General features: G+C 29.8%; 2 protein-coding genes and 1 long non-coding RNA gene across 3 annotated transcripts; 1 reads left to right on the top strand and 2 right to left on the bottom strand.

Annotated features, from left to right (window-relative positions):
* Nucleotides 1–667: 667 nt before the first annotated feature.
* LOC103833824 (alkane hydroxylase MAH1) lies at nucleotides 668–3,984 on the bottom strand. Its single transcript, XM_009109882.3, has one exon. The coding sequence runs from the start codon at nucleotides 2,440–2,442 to the stop codon at nucleotides 901–903; it is 1,542 nt and encodes a 513-aa protein (XP_009108130.2). The 5' UTR covers nucleotides 2,443–3,984; the 3' UTR covers nucleotides 668–900.
* Nucleotides 3,985–9,892: 5,908 nt separating this feature from the next.
* On the bottom strand, nucleotides 9,893–14,861 carry LOC117127117. The gene is made up of 2 exons (XR_004449896.1): nucleotides 14,771–14,861; nucleotides 9,893–14,470 (listed from the first exon to the last, which is right to left on the bottom strand). It is a non-coding gene; the product is annotated as an uncharacterized LOC117127117 (long non-coding RNA).
* On the top strand, nucleotides 14,862–20,892 carry LOC103833823 (spermidine sinapoyl-CoA acyltransferase). The gene is made up of 3 exons (XM_009109881.3): nucleotides 14,862–15,173; nucleotides 16,409–16,654; nucleotides 20,248–20,892. Exons 1-3 carry the CDS (start codon nucleotides 14,862–14,864, stop codon nucleotides 20,890–20,892), a joined length of 1,203 nt encoding a protein of 400 aa, XP_009108129.2.
* The last annotated feature ends 602 nt before the right edge of the window (nucleotides 20,893–21,494 follow it).

Raw genomic sequence — 21,494 nt, 5'->3', positions numbered from 1 at the left:
TTCATTAAAGATAATAACAACTTTTGCCAGTATAACCTTTAACGTGAAAGCTTATAGGCAAAAAATATTTCACAAATAATAATAAACAAGTTAATAAATTAGCCTTAATAAATCTAGTCAATATATTTACAAGAAAAAAAAATTTGATAAGAAAATATACTTAATTTTTTAAAAAATATTTCTAAACAAAATTTATTATATATAATTTATCTAACTAAAATAGAATATATCTCACAATAGTTCATTTTTAATAACGAATCACGCTGTTATATATAACTTTGATCATTATTGTCATACTATCATCTAGACATTATTTGCCAAATGATTTCATACACTTTGCATATGTGTCCTTTGTACAATCCTTTCAGTAAAAATTGTGACATGACATAGCTTACGGCTAAATATAACATTGACAGTTACATTTAATGTTGATTTATATTTTCGGTAAACTTTTTAGAAAATGGTAATAACTCATACATATCATTAAAGTATATATATTCAAACATGATATTAAATTATATAATACTAAAATATAAAAACATTTTACAAAATTTCAAAATATTATTTAATTATTTTTATAATTATCCAACTTTATCACAAAAATTTTAAAATATTCTATACTTTTTAAGAGACTTATTAATTTTTAATCATAATATCATTAGTTTCCTTTATATATCTACAAATTTTAGAAAAATTATTTAGTTTTATTTTTTGATAATTATACAATTTTCTTAATTTTGCGTTTAATTAAATCAAAACTTAGATTAAATATTGATAAGAAAATAATAAAATTTAAAATAATAACAAAATTTTTTAAAAATATAATTTAAATTTAAAATTTATATGACTGAGCGTGCCGGAGGAAAACACTTAGAATACCACAAAAGTATTGCATAACATTTAGACCAAATTAGATCTCTTAGTGACCATGACTTTAAGGCCTTGTTTCATGCGAAGAATAACAGAAGGAACTGGCTCAATCGTGTGTCCTTCAATGATCTTTATCTCATAGTTTTGTATGATTTTCACAGCCACTGTCTTCATCTGCGTCATAGCCACTTCTTTCCCCAAACAAGTTCGTGGACCGGCATTGAACGATAAGAACTTAAAAGATGGCACATGTATCGAACTTCCAGTTTCCGAAATCCATCTCTCTGGTTTAAAGTCTGATGCATCTTCTCCCCATACCGATTTCATTCTCCCTAGTGAGTAGAGACAAAACACAATCTTCGTACTTGGCTCGACTTTGTGTCCGCTTGGAAGAACGTCGGGTTTTGTAGGAGACTTGTGCTGAAATGGAACCGGTGGATATAGCCTGAGAGCTTCACACAAGGCGCCATGTAGATACACCAACTTGTTTAGTTCTTGTGAAGAGAAATGATCGGAATCATTATTGGTTCTTGGAGATATTTTTGTGTTGATTTCTTGACGAATCTTGGTCGTTACTTCCGGATTCTTGGTGAGAAGCCAGAAGAACCAAGTGAGAGCAGAGCCTGTGGTGTCCCTACCTGCTATCATGAAGCTTAGAATCATGTCTCTGAGGAACTTGTCATCACCTGGATTCAACGACTTGTACTTGGTGGTGTCTACATCCATGTAAGACGTCAACAAATCTTTAGAAGAAGAGTCGATGCTAGTAACGCCACGTGTTATTTCATCTCTCTTTGAAGCTATGCACTTAGAGCAAATTCGATCTAAAGTCGAGTGAGCAATTTTCATCTTCAACTCATCTCCAAACCCAAGCAACCTTTGTATCTTGCAAACAATCTCCGGCTTGATATGTCTGAAAAATATCACTTCCATTGCTTCATCTAAAGCTCTAGCAAACTCGATTTCTGGCATTTCAATCGAGAGACAACCCGGATCAACCCCGGTCGCTAAAACAAACGTAGTGTCGAAGGTGAATCTTTGGAACACATCCTGTAAATCAAGGACTAGTTTCTTCTCAGCAAAGTGATCAAGAATTGGGACAAGCCCTTTCTCTAGCTTTCTCATGTTTGTTCTTAGTGTAAACCTTTGAAACTCCGGGCGACTCATCATGCTTTGAGCTGACTTCCTCAGATCCATCCATAGATCGAAATCCGCGTTGAAAATCCCATCTCCCAAAACATCGAATATCTTCTTGAACTCGGATCCTTTTGGGTAGTTTGTGAAGTTTGAGCTCATGATATGATGAATATTAGCCGGATCTACAGTGAACAACATGTTGACGCCAACGAAACATGGGCCTTTGAAAAGAAAAGTTAAGTTTGAGGCTTCGAGAAACTCGGTTATATAGTCGTACACACGAGGGATCTCTACAAGTAGGCCCGGAAGCATACCGAGGAATGGCCAGTTCGTGGGAAACGAACGGTGAGGTTTCTTCATAATAAAGAAATATCCAAAGAAGAAGGAGAAACAAAGGAAAGAAACTGTGATTTCAAGTAAGCTTATCATAGCCATTAGAGAGAAACTTAAGAGTTCAAGATTTTCAAGATACACACACGGATATTAAAATGTCAGTGCGCCGTTGAAAGTGGTCATGTGTCTCCGTCGTGTTTGGATCAGAAAATAATATAAAACCTTGTCGTTTGCTATTTTAATTCCTTACTTTTGTAGTTTGCTACTTTTAATTAACATTTTTATTCCTCAACTACTCACTATACAATTAAAATTTTGAAGTGCTAGTTGACTTTACAAAATCAGACGGACCTCAATTATCGACTATGCGATTCCTCAACTTTTGTCGTTTTGTTGAGATTGAACCTTGATTAAATCCTCCAAGAGAAGAAGTGGAAGCAAGGAAGCTTGCCACACAAGAAACGAATAAGAAGAAGTGACCAAGGAGTCACGTAGAAGAAGTGGAAGCAAGAGATTGCTTACCATCCAAGAAAAAGAAAAAGAAGCAAAAGCCAACTAAAAGAAGAAGTCCAACGAGAAGTTGAGATGTGAATTTAGTTACAAATAATCAAGTTGAGAAGAAAATATATTAGTTGGCCAAGCTAGCAAGGAAGCGTGAAGTGTTGAATAAAAGCTAAGCTGTAAGTTGTAGTTGTTAAAGTGCATGTGTAGTAGTTAATGAAAACTACTATAAGTATGTTTAGTGTTGTTGTGAGAAATATATCCAATTCTAATAAAAAATGAGTTGGAGAAATAACAATGTAGACATACAAGATAAACTCTCTTCTCTCTCTACACGAACAAAGACAAACGTGAGAGAGAGTAAAGAGAGAGTGCTTGTGTTATGACATTGTAACACAACTGTAAAAACAGATAGAGTGAGTGAGAACAAAACAGTCTTGAGTGAACAAGAGTGAGAGAAGCTGGCCGTAAGTGAGTGGAGTGGTCAAGCCAAGAAAGAGCAAAAATCAGAACACGTTTGCTGAAAACAGTCGATTTCTGCTTTTCTAGTTAACTCCGGAATCAAATTCTAACTTGCTGCACCACCTGTTGAATTAAAAGAGAGGGAGTATTGATTTTTGTTTTAAGGGATTGTGAGATGACAGAATGTAATAATAGCCTTTTAAGAGAATCATAGAGCTCTTCTATAATCTGGGAAATTGTAACATTTTTTTTCTGTTAGTGTATTTGGGGAGGAAGCAGAACTCTATTCTGTGACACTTAGCGTTTCTTGTTTTTTTTCCAGAAATTGCTCTAATGAAGCTGACATTAATGGGAGGGGGCAGTTACGATTTAGTCACTGTATTTCTTTCTCATTTACAAATTTTGTTGTTTGGAAACTTGGATAACAGATTAAATGAGAATTATTTGGAAACACGGATATGAGATTAAATATTTCTTTTTATTTTCACATTTATCCCTTGCATTTTTTTTTATTGACAAATCTGCCACTTCACTTAAAATCAAAAATTTTAATTAATTAATTACAATGAATTGTTATTTCTTTTGTTCAAAATAAAAACACAAATGTAATATATAGTATATATTAATCTGCTACAATACAATTTTCAAGAAAACCAAATATCATAAAATTAATAATAATTCAAAAAACCTATTGTAAAAAATTAAATCATTTTTAAATAAATAAACAAAAAATCAATAGGTTAATATATGAATATTACAATTACATCAAATTGCTTCAAGTTATAAAATTTAAATATAATATTACGTAAAGATAAAAAATTATTATCAAACATCTATATTATAATATAATATACTCTACACTAAATATATTTTAAAAAAAAACATAAAATATAAATGGACATTTTATAAAATCAATAGTTTAAAAATTTATATTGAACGCAAGTTAAGTCTAACACCCGCGCGGGGGTGAGGATCAAGATCTAGTATATTATTAAAATTGAAGTACCTTTTGGTACTGTTTGGAAACATGGATAACAATATAAATGAGAATTATTTGTAAACATGGATAACCGTATAAAAAGAAGTATATTATATCTTTAGTAATTTTATTAATATAATTACATTAATTTTCTTTTCATATTTCAGTCAGTTTAACAATTTCATTAATTATATTACCATAATAATAGTACAGAATTTTACTTATTATTTAATTAAAATTAATTGTGTGCCAATTATAAAATAAAAATGTAAAATAATGGAGTTTTGCATATGGTTAAACGTTTGGTTTAGTTTGTTTTACTAAAACTTTTAAAAAATTTAGTTTCAATCGGTGAAAAATTACATAGACAAAAAATAATTCAAAGACATGTTTTGTGAATAAAATAATAACTTAAATCAAAATTAAAAAAATGTATAACATTTATTGTCACTTAAGTTTTCACTCCATATAACTTTTTACTAAATAAAAAACTGTTTCAATTTCACTTAATTTAGCCAAACACAAAAATAGTCTTTTTATTAATTTTTAAAATAAGTTGGACATGAATATTGACTATCCATTTGGATACAGATTGTTCTTTCGGTTATCGTTTTCTTTTAAGTTAGGCCCCGCTTGAATATTATAAATTTATGTGTGGGTTTTGAATTGGGTCCTTTTGCGTTTGGATGAGTTAGGATATTTGTACCAAAAATAACCATGTTACCTGATTTGGTCCAAGTCTTTTGAATACAATTAGTTATATTAGGTCACATCTAAAATATATAACATTAATTATGAAAAAAAATATCAATGTATAAAAATGTAAAAAAAAAAAAAAACAATACATTCGCGAGTGTGTGGCTCAATCTCTAGTATATATTAAAAGAGAAACATTACAACATTTTAGTGATGAGATGCTTGTTAAACTCCTTAAAGAAATATGTTAGTTCATTAAGCATATATTATATATTTTCATTAAACTAACCATAATATTAATTAACATTACTGTTAATAATTATCATTATTTCCTTAAATAAAATATACGGAATTATGAAAAATGAATAAAATATATATTTGACAATTAATAATTTTAATAATAAAAATTTGATAACAATTAACATATCTTCCATTATTTTTCTTTAATTTTATATTATTAAAATAAATTAAAATTCATATTAACCATATAATAAAAACTTAATATTTTCGTATATGTTGTTTTTTGAATTTCTTAAAATGACTACAAAATACAAAAAATGTGAAAAGTCTCACATTAAAAAATTTGTGATCAATTGTTTAAAATATTTGTTATAATAAGATACAAGTGATCATAAAATCATATGTGTAAAAATCACTTAATAAATAATCAGATGAATATATATATTTTTGTGACACAAAAATACATAAATATTTTAATGTGAATATAATTTAAAAATAAAAATCACATATATTTTCAAAATGAAAATACATAAATATTTTAATTTGAAAAATTACATTGAACAAGTATCGACAACTTAATATTTTTATTTGAAATTTGTATAAAATTTTCAAGAAAGATTATAAATTATTAAAATTATTAAAAGTCCCAACTTGAGGTGGTCTGGGTAATCAAACCGGAATAGAACAACCAACAAAATGTAACTCCTTATGGAAAGATCTAGCAGTCTTAGCCAAAAAATCAGCAATCTGATTGTGCGCACGTGGAACATGAGTGATGTTGAATGCCGGAAAGCATATCTGTAGCGTCTCTATCCTCTCCAATTTCGTCGAAAAGCTTGGCCACGCCTGAGGATCCTTTACCATTGCAATTAACTCCTTACAGTCTGTCCCAAAGCTCTGGCAGGTCGAATGTCGCAGCATATTCTCCATCGCCCACCGCAGTGCTTCAACTTCCAAGTGTAAGGCTGATTCGCGTCGGGGGAAGTTTCTTGTCCCCATAAGCTGAGCGTTCCCAGAACCATCCATCCATGCCCATCTGCTCCCACTAAATACGGCAGAAGACGTCCAAGATCCATCTAACAAGCAAATATTTCCCAAACTTACGACTTAGGGTTCTTCATTTATATTATCTTGTGCCACCGCTTGTACCACTTCATTAGCATCAAACCAGGCTTGGCATTCACTCTATGCATGTTTAACTAGTTCCAAAGGATCTCTATCTATTCTCCTGAAGAGTTTTTCATTCCTGGCCTTCCAAATGTACCATATTATCCAGGGATAAGGATCCCTATCTTGCTCTGGCCCAATGATACTATTTTTCCTCCATGATAGATAATCCATATTCATGTAGACACTCGAAACCGGGAAAATATTTGGGCATGTCGGAGTTGCTGATAAAGACCACACTTGAAGAGCTGGTGGGCATTCAAAGATTGCATGTGTGATGGTCTCCTCCACTTCTCCACATTTTGGACAATAATTGCCACACCTCATATTACGTCTAATTGGGCTTAAAAGTTTCGTTAAAAATACAAATAATCATAATTTCATATTATTAAAAGTTTCATTTAATAGATTTTTTTGTGAGCCTCTTAAACAGACTTATGTAGACTCTCCAAACCAAACTAGTAGTTCTGCATCCATATGAACAATATAAGACGATTGCTTCTTTGCACTCCATGCGAGACTATTTGTCTTTGTGTTTTGCATCTGTGGTATATGAATGAGCTCTGAACTGTTGAAACTCCTCGTCAAGAACTTTCTGTCTTCCAAACCATTTTCAAGGGCTGGTAATTTTTCTGGTTCCGAAACCATCTTCAGCAACTGAGAACAATCTGTTGCAAAAGTAACATTAAACTACCATAGATTCCTCATACAATATATTGCCAAATAAGAGCATCTATCTTCGAATGAAGTGGCGACTGACTCGCTCTTCTATTCCTCACTCCCATTAAACCGTCAAAACCTTATGGTGTACTATACCACCCTTGTCCCGAGAAGGGTTCATGATTCTTCCATGATCCTTTCAGTTTTATTCAATAGATACTCATAGTTATATTAAAAATATAATATATATCTATATTAATATTATTTAAATTTAACTACCTACAATTCAAGTTAGAGAAAATAATTGTTTAAATTTCTTTACCACAAAATGATTGTAAATAAATAAAAATATTTCTTTAATTTATGTAGTTGTGTCAATTTAATTATATACTTAACATTAAATATTTTTTCAATTATTCAATGTATATTTATTAATTTGTTTCATAATAAGTAACAAACAATAAACAAATAAAAATATGTAAAAATTATCTGTATATAAAATGTTCATCCCACGCAAGAGATGGGTCTTAAACTAATAACATTTGTATTTAATAACTAGTTAACTAGATTTTAACCCGCGCTTTAAAATCACATGATTTTTTCTTATGTAAATTGGTTTTAAAAAAATAACTATATGATCGTGATTTGTGAAGAAGCATAATTAGTATTGAGAAAATTATCCGAAACTCGAAAAACAAACCGAAAAAATCAAAACTGAATCAAAATTTTCAAAAAATCAAACGGTTCTTATTTTTCTAAACCCGAAAAACCAAAACTTAACTAGAACCAAATGAATGCATGGATATTTGAAATAAACTAAAATATTAATTATTTTAATTATATATGTTTTAAATATTAAAATTATCCAAACCCTGAATTAAACTAATCTTTTCGGGTTTAACTTAGGTTTTCAGATTTGGACTGTAAATGCAAACCATTTCTAATTCGGTTATGTTTCAGTTTCATAAATAAATAAAAAACAATTCAAACGGGACATTACCTGAACTGATCCGATCAAAAAAAATTTGGTTCCTAAATGGGTCATAAACACCCCAACATGGATAAACCAAAACCCGAAAAGCTCAAAATAGTTTAGACTTATTCAATTTTAAAATTTATTAGAGATGCTCATTTATCTCTCCTATTATTGGCCATTTTTTTTGTCTAGACAAATTTAAAACCATTTGAATAAAACTCTAAAATTATTTTAAATTTTGAAATTCTATAATAAAGTGTATTTTTTTATAAAACAATTACTAATTATATTTTTAAAAGTTTATGAAAATTATGGAAACATATTTTAAAAACGAATATTGGAAAATATGTATTTTTTTTATAAAACAGTTGTTTTATTAGTACATTAGTATTCAGTATACTAAACTTTATTATTTTGTATCCTTTACTTTTTTTTCATCAACTTAAACATACTCATGCTCACTTTGTAAACCAAATCGACAATTTCGCATCCATGTGAACGACATAAGACGGGTGTTTCCTTGCATTGTCTGCTAGACTATTCGCCTTTGAATTATGTGTTCTTGGTACATGAATGATCTCTAAGCTGAAGAAGCTTTCTTTCAGGGTCTTGATATTTTCTAAATAATTTACCAAATCTGGCTATTTTTCTGGTTCTGAAACCATCTTCACCAACTGAGAACAATCCGTTGCAAATATGACCTGAAACTAACGCAAGTTCCTCATGCACTTCATTTCCCAAAGTAGTGCTTCCACCTCCGCATGAAGAGGAAAAAGACTAGCCCTGACATTTCTTGCCCCCATCAGACATTCAAAAGCCTCTAGAGTACTATACCAACCTTGTTTTGAAAAAAACTATCATTTTCCTTCCAATAACCATCTATAAAACACCACTGCCCTTGAATTGATGGTAGGGTTGTATCATCTACATGGTGTGCTGTCCTTTGTATGTTCAACACTTTTGCCTCAGCCCAAAGTGTGGATTCTGTTTCTGCTAATTTAAGCGTTTTTCTAGGAACGATGTCTAAATTACTAAAGACTTTATTATTCCTTCATTTCCAGATGTACACAGCATCCATGCAAACTGGTGATCATCCATATGTGGGAGAACTCTCTCAAAGAGATGATCCATATTTGTGAAGAGATAACTATTTTAAAAAATGGTTGGAGAGCACCCAAACCTGAAATGCTGGAGGGCATTCAAAAAACACATGGTTTATCGATTCCTCCGGAGCTCCGCATCCGGCACAACATATATCCCCTTGTATCCCTCTCGCTCGCAGATTTTTCTTAACTGTTATACACCCTGACACCAGTTGTCATAAAAAATGCTTTATTTTCGGTGGGCACCGTACTTTCCAGCAGAACACTTTCAGTGTATCAATTGTGGGTCCAAACACCACTGGTGATTTTTCCTTGTCTTGGTAAACCTGTTCTACTTGGTATCCTGATTTGACCGTATATTTCCCATTTTTTGTGAAATGTCATCATCCCTAACCACCATTTGGGTCTTGCTTAGTGGTATGCTTTCTATGATTTTTGCATTTTGGGGATCCACCAAAACCTGAATTACTTGCAAGTTCCAAGTTCGCGAAGCTAAATCATTGAGAGAGTTCACTGTAAGGTCATGGTAAATGTTATGTTGGTTTTTATTTGCTAGCCTCGGGCGAGTGGTTGGGAGCCACGAATCGTTCCATAATGATATAGATGATCCTGATCCCACCCTTTTGATTAGTTCTTTACTAACCAGAGATCTAGTTGATACAATATTATGCCAGTCATATGACAGAGAATATGATCAAATCAGTTCCCGGGGTGATACAATTTCAACTCTTCGTCTCTTATCTGCAACTCGATTTCATATCTTCTTGTCTTCTCTGTAATTTGATTTCACTTCTTCTTCTTAGAATACTCTTCTCCTACGTAACTATTGCAAGCCAAAACTGAGAGAAAGAGATGAGTTTGATTCCTTTGGGAAACAATATTTTGGAAAGCTTGAAGAGCAGTGTTTAAGATCCACTTCCAAAGCTTGAGAACATTCTATCTGAGATTTACAATATGAATATCGAGGTTGATTGCTTGAAGAAGGTGATTGATGACTTAATAGAGGCTGTTATTTGGACAAAGTTTGAGATAAGAATAATCTTTTGTTTGATGTTAGTTGTAATCGCAATTGTCTATCTCATATCTTAAGCTCTTGTATCTATGTCTCAAGACTGTTTCAGAATGTTTCTGTTAAGCTCTTCTTAGTCTCTTTTGTAAAACTATTTCTGTTAAACTTTTGCATCTTTGTTTCATGTGTAATCTATGTTTATGTTTGAGCTCTTGTATCTTTGACATTGACCATGCCAAAGACGTATTATACACTAACAAAAGTACATTGACAGCTTATCTCACATAAGTTACAAACAAAATGCATCCTACACTATCGTACGACAACAACGGATGCATTCTAAGTGACCCAGTCCACAACAAAAAGTAGAATCGGCTGAATAAGAATATCACAATAAGTAACATATCCATCCCATGATCATCAACCTTGTGAGCCAACTTGTGATCCACTTTGTGAAAAACCTTGTGAGCTAACTTGTGATCCTCCAAGATCAAATGATATAAAAATAGACAAAAAAAAAATAGATCGAATCATAAAAAGGAACCTTTACTCAATATGCCCTTTTGGCAAAAAAATCATTCTCTTTACCCTTTACTTATTCTCACTACCCTTTATATAATTTACTTTCAAATGCTGCCATTTCCTTTTCTTTTTCTTTTTCTTATTTTTTTTATTTTCTATTTCTCCTGCGGCGGACCCCACTGTGACAACAATATCTTTGGGTCATTTTTGTTCTATTTCACTTTTTGTTTTTTTTTCCTTTCCATTTCCTCATTTTTGTAACAGTTTCTTATTTAGTTTTATATTTAAATTTTAAATTCATTTAATAATTTAAAATGTTATATTGCTTTAACAAAAAAATTAACTATCAATAAACTAAAAAAATAAAAATAAAATATTTATAAATTCCATTTCCTATAATAAATTATTGTTATTTATATTTTATTTTTCATATTTTATGTGATCTTTTTTATTATTAATATTTATGTCATATAATAGCATTAAATTATATAATACAGAAATCAATTTATATTGTCCTTTTCTAATATTTTATGAAATATATTTTTTCTTGTTCATTATATTATTAATAAATATTGTAACGAAAAGATATCTTAGTAGTTAAATGTATAATACAATATAATATAATATAATATTATAAATTTATATTTAAATCTAAATATTCTGAGTCTGACATAAAAATATTGTGAAAATTTAATATTATTCACATAATTATTTTATCAAAATATTATATTACTAAAAGAAGGTGTTACATGTATATTTAACGTAAGTTCAGAATTAGTAAAAAAATATCTCATTTTAGATCTGTTTTTTTTTTAATTTCGATTGTATTTTAATATTTATTTATAAATATTAAAATATTAAAGAAAATTACTTAAATAATATTTCAAAAATCAATTATCATAAAAAGGGTAAATTTGTTTTTGGTTTAAACCTTCCAATTTAAACTTGTGACAAAAAAAATTAATCTTTTTATTTTGATATTTATATTTAGGATTGGATTAAAAAATTTATAGAAATTATAAAACAATAAATATATTGTTAATATATAATTTTAAAGACTTTGTAGTTTACTTTTTTGTATTTTTGTTTATTTTGTTATTTCTGTCTTACTTTGTTAATTAAAGAAAATTATAGTTCTACACGGAATATATATATACTAGGTGTTAAATATGGATATGGTGATAACACATAAGCAAATTATTTCACAGAATATGTTTAGGGATATACTAAGAGATATATAAATAGCTGATAACTTATTGTGATTGTTCATGATTCTGATCATCACTACTACACAATTACTAAAAATCTTTCGTCTTTTTTTCAAACGAAAAAAGAAAAACCGGAACAAACAAAATTTCTATCAATTGGCAAATCTCGTCGAAGAAGAAGAGGCAGAGCTAGAAGAAAATTTATGTATAAATGGTTAGAAAATGAAGAATCGCTTGGAAGATGAAGAAGAGATATAGCCAGAGAAAGACGCAGAGGTAGAGGAAGATGTATGTATAATCAGTAACACTTATCCAGAAGAAAGATGTTCTTGATTATGTTTACAAACTTGAATTTAGTTGCGAAGAGTAATAAAACGATTAAGTTTCAAGTGGTTTTCTGAATAAATCAGATATTTTCAATTCAGTGAGACTTTTTTCAACTACTACATGTTGTTCTTAAACTAGTTCCATATCAATGTTTTTGGACCTTGAGTGATGTAGTGGGTTCTTTGAAATGTTTTGTGGTCGCAATAGACCATAAACGATCCAAGATTATTTCCATGGTCAACAGACATTTGTAATATTATTATAAATTTAAAGGAATATAATGTTGTAATTGAAGTAATTAACTGTTAAAATAATTCTTAATAATCAAGTATACATATATTATTGACTTTTGAAAAAGAAATTTAAGTATGGTTTACAAAATAAAAATCCAAATAGCTTTAAAAAAATTTATAGATATGTTCCGTTTTGTTATTTTGAAAAAATAAAATAAAACAAAAAACTAATGAAAAATTAAAATATAAATATTGATAATGAAAATTACATAATAATTGTAACACATCTATTTTATTAAAGTAATTTACTATCATGTGAATTAACGTGAATTTTATACGTATGAACTAACTTTTTAAATAATATTATAAGACTTTATAAAATAAGAATATATATTGACAAGAAAAAACAAGAGTATAAAATAGGACTTATTTGTGAAAAAAAAATGAAAGTTAATTTCATAGAAATAAAAAAAAAAAAGAGGAGGAAAAATGTAATTTTAGTTAGTGAGTGAATTATAGTTTTTGTTGGTTATCTCATCTAATTTCCTTAAAAAATATTTTCCGTACGTACAAGACAACGTCAGGAAATACTTTACCATTATATAGTAGATGACAGTTGTTAAAGGATTTGAGGTTAACGTGGCCAGTTTTCTTTGACAATAATTAACGGGCCAAGAGTTATTATTAAAATGTCCCACGGTAACGTTGCCAACGATTTTATCGTAAGAAAACAAATGTCAATTAACATCTTTTTTTTTTTGACGAAAAATGTCAATTAACATCTTAGTAAATGATTGTGTACTCACTAACTTTGTAATTACTTATTAACCTCGCTCAGTAACTAAAGCCTATCTCCATTAAAACATTTATCTTTTTCTATTCAAATAAAAATTATTGCGGTTTTTGACAGTCTTTTAGAATGGTGAAATAGTGAATCACTGTCGAATGTCAACAGAGCAGCTATTAATCGCCACCAGTCATCAAATCTACAGAAATGAGAATATAAAGTACGCAGACACGTTTTGGGAGAACATGGAAACGAATTACCGAAACAATGAATTTCGAATCTTAACTGTTAGGGTAAGCTCTCCACTCATAGTAGCACGGAGTAGGTCATCATTTAGAATTTTTTTTAGTTATAGTTGTTTTCTCTGCAGATGAATTTATGAGCAGTCAACTTAAAGAGTGATTTCCCGTCAATCTAGAAATGACCAAAAGGTAATCTAGGTATCACTGGAAAGATCTCAGAGTCAGCTTTTCGTATCATCTTTATGATCGACAAACGTATGTTAGAAAGTGATGGCCGTTTTAGTTAGGAGACCATAATTTTATTTTGGGAAAGTTCTTATTTAAAAACTTTCCATATCAGAAGTTTATGTTTTAAGATAACTTATGAATTGTTTCATTTAACGAAATTTCCATTTAAAAAAACTTTATATTTAATGAAAGTTTTCATTTTGTAAACTTGATTTTAGGAAACTCGAAATCCAAACCTTCAATTCTTGTGTTGCAGTTGACCATTATTTTAAAGTGTGAGAGTGTCGGGACATAAAACCAGCAATTCAAGAGACGGTAGATCGGATGGAATTCTCTACACGAAACCGACTCTTGAGAATAAGAAGGACAAACCTCGATTGTGGGTAATTTCAAAGGCGTTTTTTAACTTTTTATTGATATGATGAAATAAAAATTATGATATGCATGCGAACAATAGAGAAATGAACCAGTACTCGGCGGAGTGGCAAAAAAAGATCTAAGACTAGTAAAACCCTAATTCCAGTCGTCAGTCTCTAGTCCTTGTATCCAAGTCTGAATAATCTTGCTGGTCTCTCTTATCCTCCTTTTATGTATAAACCTCTTCATCATTTTACCCTAATTAAGTCGGTTTAACCTAATGAGCCAGCTTAATGGAACGAGCATCTGGGCCGAGTCTTCGAGTTGTATCTCTAGCCGCCGAGCAGTCGTTGGCTGAGTTCGCAGCACTGAGTGGAGCCTATTTCATGAGCCGAGTTCTATATTCAACAGGCATTGTGGATGCAATCCATCTCTAACATGAAAGAGGACATTACATGAATGTTATTAAAGTGTTTGAGGTTAACGTGGCCAAGAGATATTGTAATGTTCGGCGCCAACTTGCCTACCATTTTATTTTATAAAACAAATGTGAATTAAAAAAAAACTGTCATGACTAATCTGACTAATCTACAAATTTAGATTCCCCTCTCTATAAAAGACGAAAGGGTTCTTAAGAGTTTTATTCGTCAAACAACTAGAAAAAAAAAAAAAAAAAAACAATGCCGACTCAAAAAAGCTCATCGATCCCTTTAATGGTCAAGAAAAAACTCACCGAAATGGTGAAACCCCCGAAACTCATACCTTCACATACTCTTTCCCTTTCAACACTTGACAATGCTCCTTACAACGAAGTTATGTACAAGATGTGTTACGTTTTCAAACCCAGGAACGTCGGTTATGATGATAACCAGCCGGATTATTTGGTTAGGGAGGCTTTGTCTGTTCTTCTTGGCTACTACTACCCACTTTCAGGGACTTTGAAGCGGAGGGACACTGATCGGAAGCTTCAGCTGAGTTGTGGCAGCGACGGGGGCGGTGTGGCGTTCACGGTGGCTACTGCTAACGTAGAGCTTTCTTCTTTGAAGTATCTAGAGAACATTGACTCAGATATGGCCTTGAAGTTTTTGCCAGAGGTTCAAGTGGATAAGGATGGTTATCCACCTTTTGCGTTGCAGGTACATAAGCGATATGTTTCATATAGGGACGACCATTACATGCATTAAAATAGCTACAACTAAATATTTTATAAAAAACATAAATATTAACATATTATATTGATATATATACTTTTATTTTTTAAAATATATTTTAATATATAATTATCATGATATTTAGGACTATTAATTAATAAATAGATATTAACAATTGATATTAACAATATCTAATGAGAATATCATCATTACTTTTTATCTTATATTTATTTTATGATTTTAATGACTATAGCCAGTTTCTCTAATTATTATTGAAAATATTGTTCAAATATAGATTATTATAAAATTTATATATAAGTATACTAAGATATTTGAATTAATCGGTGTCTTTAGTTTGTTCAGTTTGATCGTTTAATATACTGAACCATATCTATATAACATCCGTCGGTTGATTCGGTACTATTTTCTCTATTTTGGTTTGGTTCAGTTTTAAATGGCTCTGCTTTACCGGATTGAACGCTCCTAGACAATCGTTATTTTTTTGATGTTTTATAGTTGTGATTTTATTTAATCATTTCAGTGCCACATTATTTGTTTTCAGTCCGCATACGATATGTGTTTAGTTTCAAATACAACTTTCCTAATTTAATTATTACTATAGAAAAGATTTTGATCCAAAATCTACATCACATAAATAAAACTATGAAACAAAAGAACATAATTTAATACATTGGTAACCAATATAAATATTGAAGTTATATAGTTTATAATAATTTAAATTTTTATCAAATTTAATTATTATTTTTATAAAAATAAATATTATAATTAAAAAAATTTAGGAACATAGATATATTAATCCGTACAAGGTGCAGGATCAACTAGTTAAACTTAAAATCTGACCGAAAACTATTAAAAATGAAAAATAAATAGAAATTTTAATATTGACATTAGATATAATATTTTTTATATTTTAAATTAATTGACTTTTGTAATTAACCGTTGTTTGGACTAACGTGAGATCTAGATCTACGCGTATTAAACTTATTTTCCAAACAATATTATAGAGATATGAAGTATTTTCCCATAGATCGATTTTTAGTAAATAATCGTGGAAGAAAATAATAATCTTTTCGTGAAACAGTAAACTACAAAGTAAAACCCTTTAGTGAAAAAAATTTGAAAAGGTCGTCCCTAATACCTTAAAACTTCTCTTGTTGGCTGGCTTAATTTACGAAGTGAAATACCAATGATGTTGACAGGTGACCAACTTTAAATGTGGAGGATTCATCTTGGGGGTTGCTCTGCCGCATTCAATGTGCGATGGATTTGGAGAGGGACATATCATGTGCGCCTTGACAGAGTTGGCCGGCGGAAAGAATATGCCGACGGTGACACCGGTTTGGGAAAGAGAGAGACTCGTGGGAAGGCCTAAAGACAACGATCAAGTTCCCTTTGTTCCCGAAGGCGATACGGCTACTTCACCCTACCTACCGACTGATGATTGGGTATGTGTACAAGACAAAGATCACTTAGTTTTGAAAATTTCATTAGACTTGGTAATGCGAGGAAAAAGAAACTGGAGATCCCTGGAGAATCTTAAAGTATTATAAATACTCTTTTCTTTAGGAATGTTTTAATAAAGCTTAGATAAGAATCTTTCCTGCAAAAGATTTCCGGACCCTTTCATTCGAGTTTATGAACCTTTGATAAAAACAAGAAAAAACCGTATTTTAAGTTGTAACTAGGTGGTGACCGCGTCTTGTGCAGAACGAATAGACTAAATTAGTTTATAATTTTCATTTAGTAGGAATTACTTATACTAATTATAGAAAACAATAATCACCATGATATTTGACCATAAATATTTAAAAGCAATGGTTACTCTCATAAACAATGTTTTGAAAACTGGATCGGACCGGTCGGTCGAACCAGTCTGACCGTGACTCGTTAAAGAAGCTGAATCTGGTTCGCTTTAAAACCCGGACTTGAGAAAAAAAAACCGATGAAACTGGCTCAAAACGGTGGCCCGGTTCAATTTTAAAACTCTGTTTTAAATAAATTAGCATATAACTAATGTCTTTTAAATTGTTATTAACTTTTAATATTTAATAATGAATGTTTACCTTTTACTATTTAATTGGTCTTCTTTAAATTCTATTTTTTTTTAAATGTTAAAAAATCTCTTTTTGACTCTCATATTCTATTCTCATTTTGTCATATTTATAAAATTTAAGAATTTTAGTTGTGTAAATAAATACATAATTTAAATGGACAATCATGTATCAAAGTTATAGAAAATTACATAAATATATGAACCGTTTATATTTTCCAGTCCCTAGAAAAAATGTTTTGTATCATTGTTTTAGAAAAGACCATATATATTAGATAATATATTATGATTTTATTTCAAAGTAAATTTCATATAAATTTTCAAAATAAGAAAACCCTCTTACCTTTAGGTTAAATATTTTATCCAATAATTATTGGAACAAATAGAAAAACCATATTAACAGAGATACATGACACTAATTGTTAATACTACGGATATTCTAAGACTGAAAATATGTTTGTGCGAGAACTACGGATATTCTAAGACTGAAAATATGTTTGTGCGAGAACAAAATACATTTCCAGCTCCACAACCACTATATGTTGACATAATATAATATATAAAACAAATAATATGATTCGGAAAGTCAAAATAATATTCTGGTTAGTTGTGGTTTAATAATTGGGAAAATCAACCGTAAATGGTTCTTTCGGTATAGGTAATGACCGTAAGCGACAATCAATTCGTGATTATATTATATGGAACATAGGCAATGACATTACATGTAATTAATTTAGGCAAAAAAGGACTTTTTAATAAAGGGTGTGAGAAGGATTATGGTGATAATACTTAAGTAATGAAATTTTTGTCAATCACACATGAGGATAAGGTTTATTTTTAAGAGTGATCCTCGAATAATAAGGGGATATGTTTAAAATTGTTTATAGAATTATTTCTATCATATCATATGTATTTATATGTATATTCTAAATTTTTATAATGTAGTATATGATATTTAATTGTTTTTATAAACAAATTAATGTTAATTTTTATATCTTTAAAATTTTTAATTGTTTGTATTGTAATATATATTAGATTAGGTAGTTCTAGAATTAGTTTCTTTTTTAAAGTTTTAATTTAATAAATGAAAATTCAAATACCAAGAACTCATCAAATTAAGAAAATTGATTTTAAACTTTACATATGAATGACACTTAAGTGATTTTTGAATTAATATATAATAGGATATATTTGGAAATTAGTCAATGATAGGTTTTGTTGTCCTGCAAGTTTCGGCTAGGAATATATTCTCCTTGCATTGCGACTCTTACTTTCGATTTTTTTTTCTAAATTTACAATATATTTAATTCAGAATGTTTATAATTCATAAAAATACAAATATATTATAAATATCTGAAAGTTTATGAAACTTTTTCATTTTTTTTCTTTTTCCTTGAAATATTCAATGAGATGTCTTCAACTGAAATGCTTTAACCATTTTTACAAATCAAAACGGTGTCACACTTTAGATCTATTAGAAAACTTAGTGATTAGGCCTCTCACAACTACTTTCACCTACAGATATCGGAGCATTTCCAATGATTTACTTCATTCTTAAGAAAAAATAACTCTTTAAAAAAAATCAAGTAATATATTTTCAGTGGTCTACTTTATTTTATCTTTTATATATTTCAAATATATTATATGACCATTTTAAACATGATTATAATAAAACATTGTACTTTTTCAAGCTTACTAAATTTATCTAAATATTTCTCCAACACGAGTACTATTTATTGTAACTTAAATGTCATCATATAATACGATCACATAATAGAAATAAATAAGTAAATAAATTGTTCAAAAAATAAAAATAAGTAAAGAACATTATATTTTATAAAAAAGAATAAATCTATATATTTGTCCTAAAATGACTAACTAAAGTGATCTGAAGTGAGAAATGAGCTTATTTTATCCTTCTTTCTTTTTTTTAAATCGAACCTGGAATAACTGGAACTGAATATTTTCATGTTCTTTACTTTTTCATCTAATAGATGAAAACAATAATAATTTTTTCAAATTAATTAGGTTAGATCGCACTTATTATACATTTAAGTAAAAATAAAATCATGTTAAATCTAAGGATTAGTTTATAATTCAAAAGCTTAAATTCAAATTTGAAGAAATATTGTTCAGTTTTTAAAATTTTAAGAAATGAAGAAAAAATGAAGTACCATGGGAAAAAAAATTCTTCAATATAAAGAGAGAAATAAAAAAAATGAAATCCCATTAGATAGTCTTAGTCTAGTGTAAAAAGGTTATTAGAAAAAAATGAAAAGAAAAGCAATATACAATATAACCTCTTTAAATTAATACTCTATAAATTAATATACACTAAAAATCTCTATAAAATAATATAATTTTATAGTCCCGAATTGAGTTTTTGGTTCAATTAGTATATCGATAAATTAATATCTCTATAAATTAATAAAAAAATTATAGTTTTGGTGTAGTCCCAACATTATTAATTTATAGAGGTTTCACTGTATCTGGAAAACAAATCTAGCAGAATTAAATGTTGGAAATGATTCATTAATTACACACTATACAAAAATATTTCTTGCATGATTTTTTAATTAATTTTTAGTAAAAAATGAAACAAAACTTTTCTAAGAATATCAGATCCATTGCGTGAAATATTTATTTTTACTTTTCTGGTAGATACTCAAAATTAAAAAAAAAATCCAATAGGAGTTCTCTCAGTCCCAAACTTTTGTGAAACAAAACTGATAATATATATATATATATATATATATATATATATATATATATATATATATATATATATTATTTTCACTTCACGTATAATAAAATTAAAATGTTATGGTTAAAGAAAGCTCAAAATAATGTTTTCTCTCGGAAAACTATTATGATTATGATCATTTAAAAAAAAAATTAAAAGAAAAAGTTTGGCTAGCTTATTTATTCTTATTTTATATTCTTAAATTATTATTTCTTACTTTGCTTATTTTTTTTATGTGTAATCAGGTAAGTGAGAAAATAAGTATCAGAGCTGAGAGTATAAGAAGACTGAAAGAAGCTACACTGAAAGAGTATGACTTCTCTAATGAGGCACTCACTACTTTCGAAGTTATAGGAGCTTATTTGTGGAAGTCAAGAGTTAAAGCTCTGAGGTTGGATCGCGATGGAGTCACATCTTTGGGTTTAGCTGTAGGAATCCGAAACGCAGTGAATCCACCTTTGCCCGACGGATACTATGGTAATGCATACATAGACATGTATGTATCATTAACCGTTAAAGAAGTAGAAAAGTTTACCATCTCTGACATCGTGAAGCTCTTAAAACAAGCAAAAAGAAAGGCTCACGATAAAGATTATCTCCAAGAAGAGCTTGCCAACACTGAAAGTATCATCAGTATGAATTTAACGATCAAAGGTAGATTTTGTTTGACGGACTGGAGGAACATTGGGATTTTTGGATCGATGGATTTCGGGTGGGGTGAGCCGGTGAATATTGTCCCGGTGGTCCCACCAGAGATAGCCAGAATTCTTGGTATCGTCATGCCAGCGTCGAGGTTAGAACCTTCGATGGTAGGAGGAGTTCAAGTCATGATTACGTTGCCAAGAGCTGCAATGGTTAAGTTTAAAGAAGAGATGAATTCTGTAAACTGAAACTTCTTTCTTTGATATGGAAATCTCAATAAATTAATATAAATAAGTAATAATCTTTACACAAAAAGTGATTACCTTTTACAAAAAGTGATAATGCATTCAAATTATTTCTTGGTGAGAACATCTTTTTGGTTCCGCCTTCAGAAATCTATAAACGCTCATCAAAACAAAATAAATACAACCATGGCAACTTCTTCCATTTGCAGTTTTCATTGAGGCCTCTCCAGGGTATTCTTATCAACCTGAGAGAAACACAAGAATTGTTTCGGTGTCAACCATTGTTTTGTATTTCATGATGAGGTTAATTTCCTTTATACTTTACTTGGATCTCTTTTTATGCTACTACCTATTCTATTGATTCTTTCCTAACTCTAATTATGAAAATAAGTCGGTGTCCACTGAATTGACTGCTGGTGATAAGCTGTTCTCAGTGAGTTTTGAATCTTTGAATTGGTCGAGCAATAGATGGTGTAAACTTGATCAAGAACTGCAGAAGGCGTGCGGTTGATTAAGTATGCGACAATCATGATCGCCTCACCCCAAAATTTGATAGGTAAGTTGCTTTGAAATAACAAGGCTCGAGCAACATTGAGGATAAGATG

The sequence above is a fragment of the Brassica rapa genome, chromosome A08 (genome assembly GCF_000309985.2).
Source record: "Brassica rapa cultivar Chiifu-401-42 chromosome A08, CAAS_Brap_v3.01, whole genome shotgun sequence".
Lineage (NCBI taxonomy): Eukaryota > Viridiplantae > Streptophyta > Magnoliopsida > Brassicales > Brassicaceae > Brassica > Brassica rapa.
Note: the sequence above shows the minus strand (reverse complement) of the source record. Positions and strands in the feature narration are given on the sequence as shown.

Bases quoted from the DNA above. Each gene is read 5' to 3' on its own strand.
- LOC103833824 (XM_009109882.3), bottom strand. From the start codon at position 2,442: ATGGCTATGATAAGCTTACTTGAAATCACAGTTTCTTTCCTTTGTTTC.
- LOC103833823 (XM_009109881.3), top strand. From the start codon at position 14,862: ATGTGTTACGTTTTCAAACCCAGGAACGTCGGTTATGATGATAACCAG. The intron at 15,174-16,408 runs GTACATAAGCGA...TGATGTTGACAG, and splicing joins ATCCACCTTTTGCGTTGCAG to GTGACCAACTTTAAATGTGG. The intron at 16,655-20,247 runs GTATGTGTACAA...ATGTGTAATCAG, and splicing joins ACCTACCGACTGATGATTGG to GTAAGTGAGAAAATAAGTAT.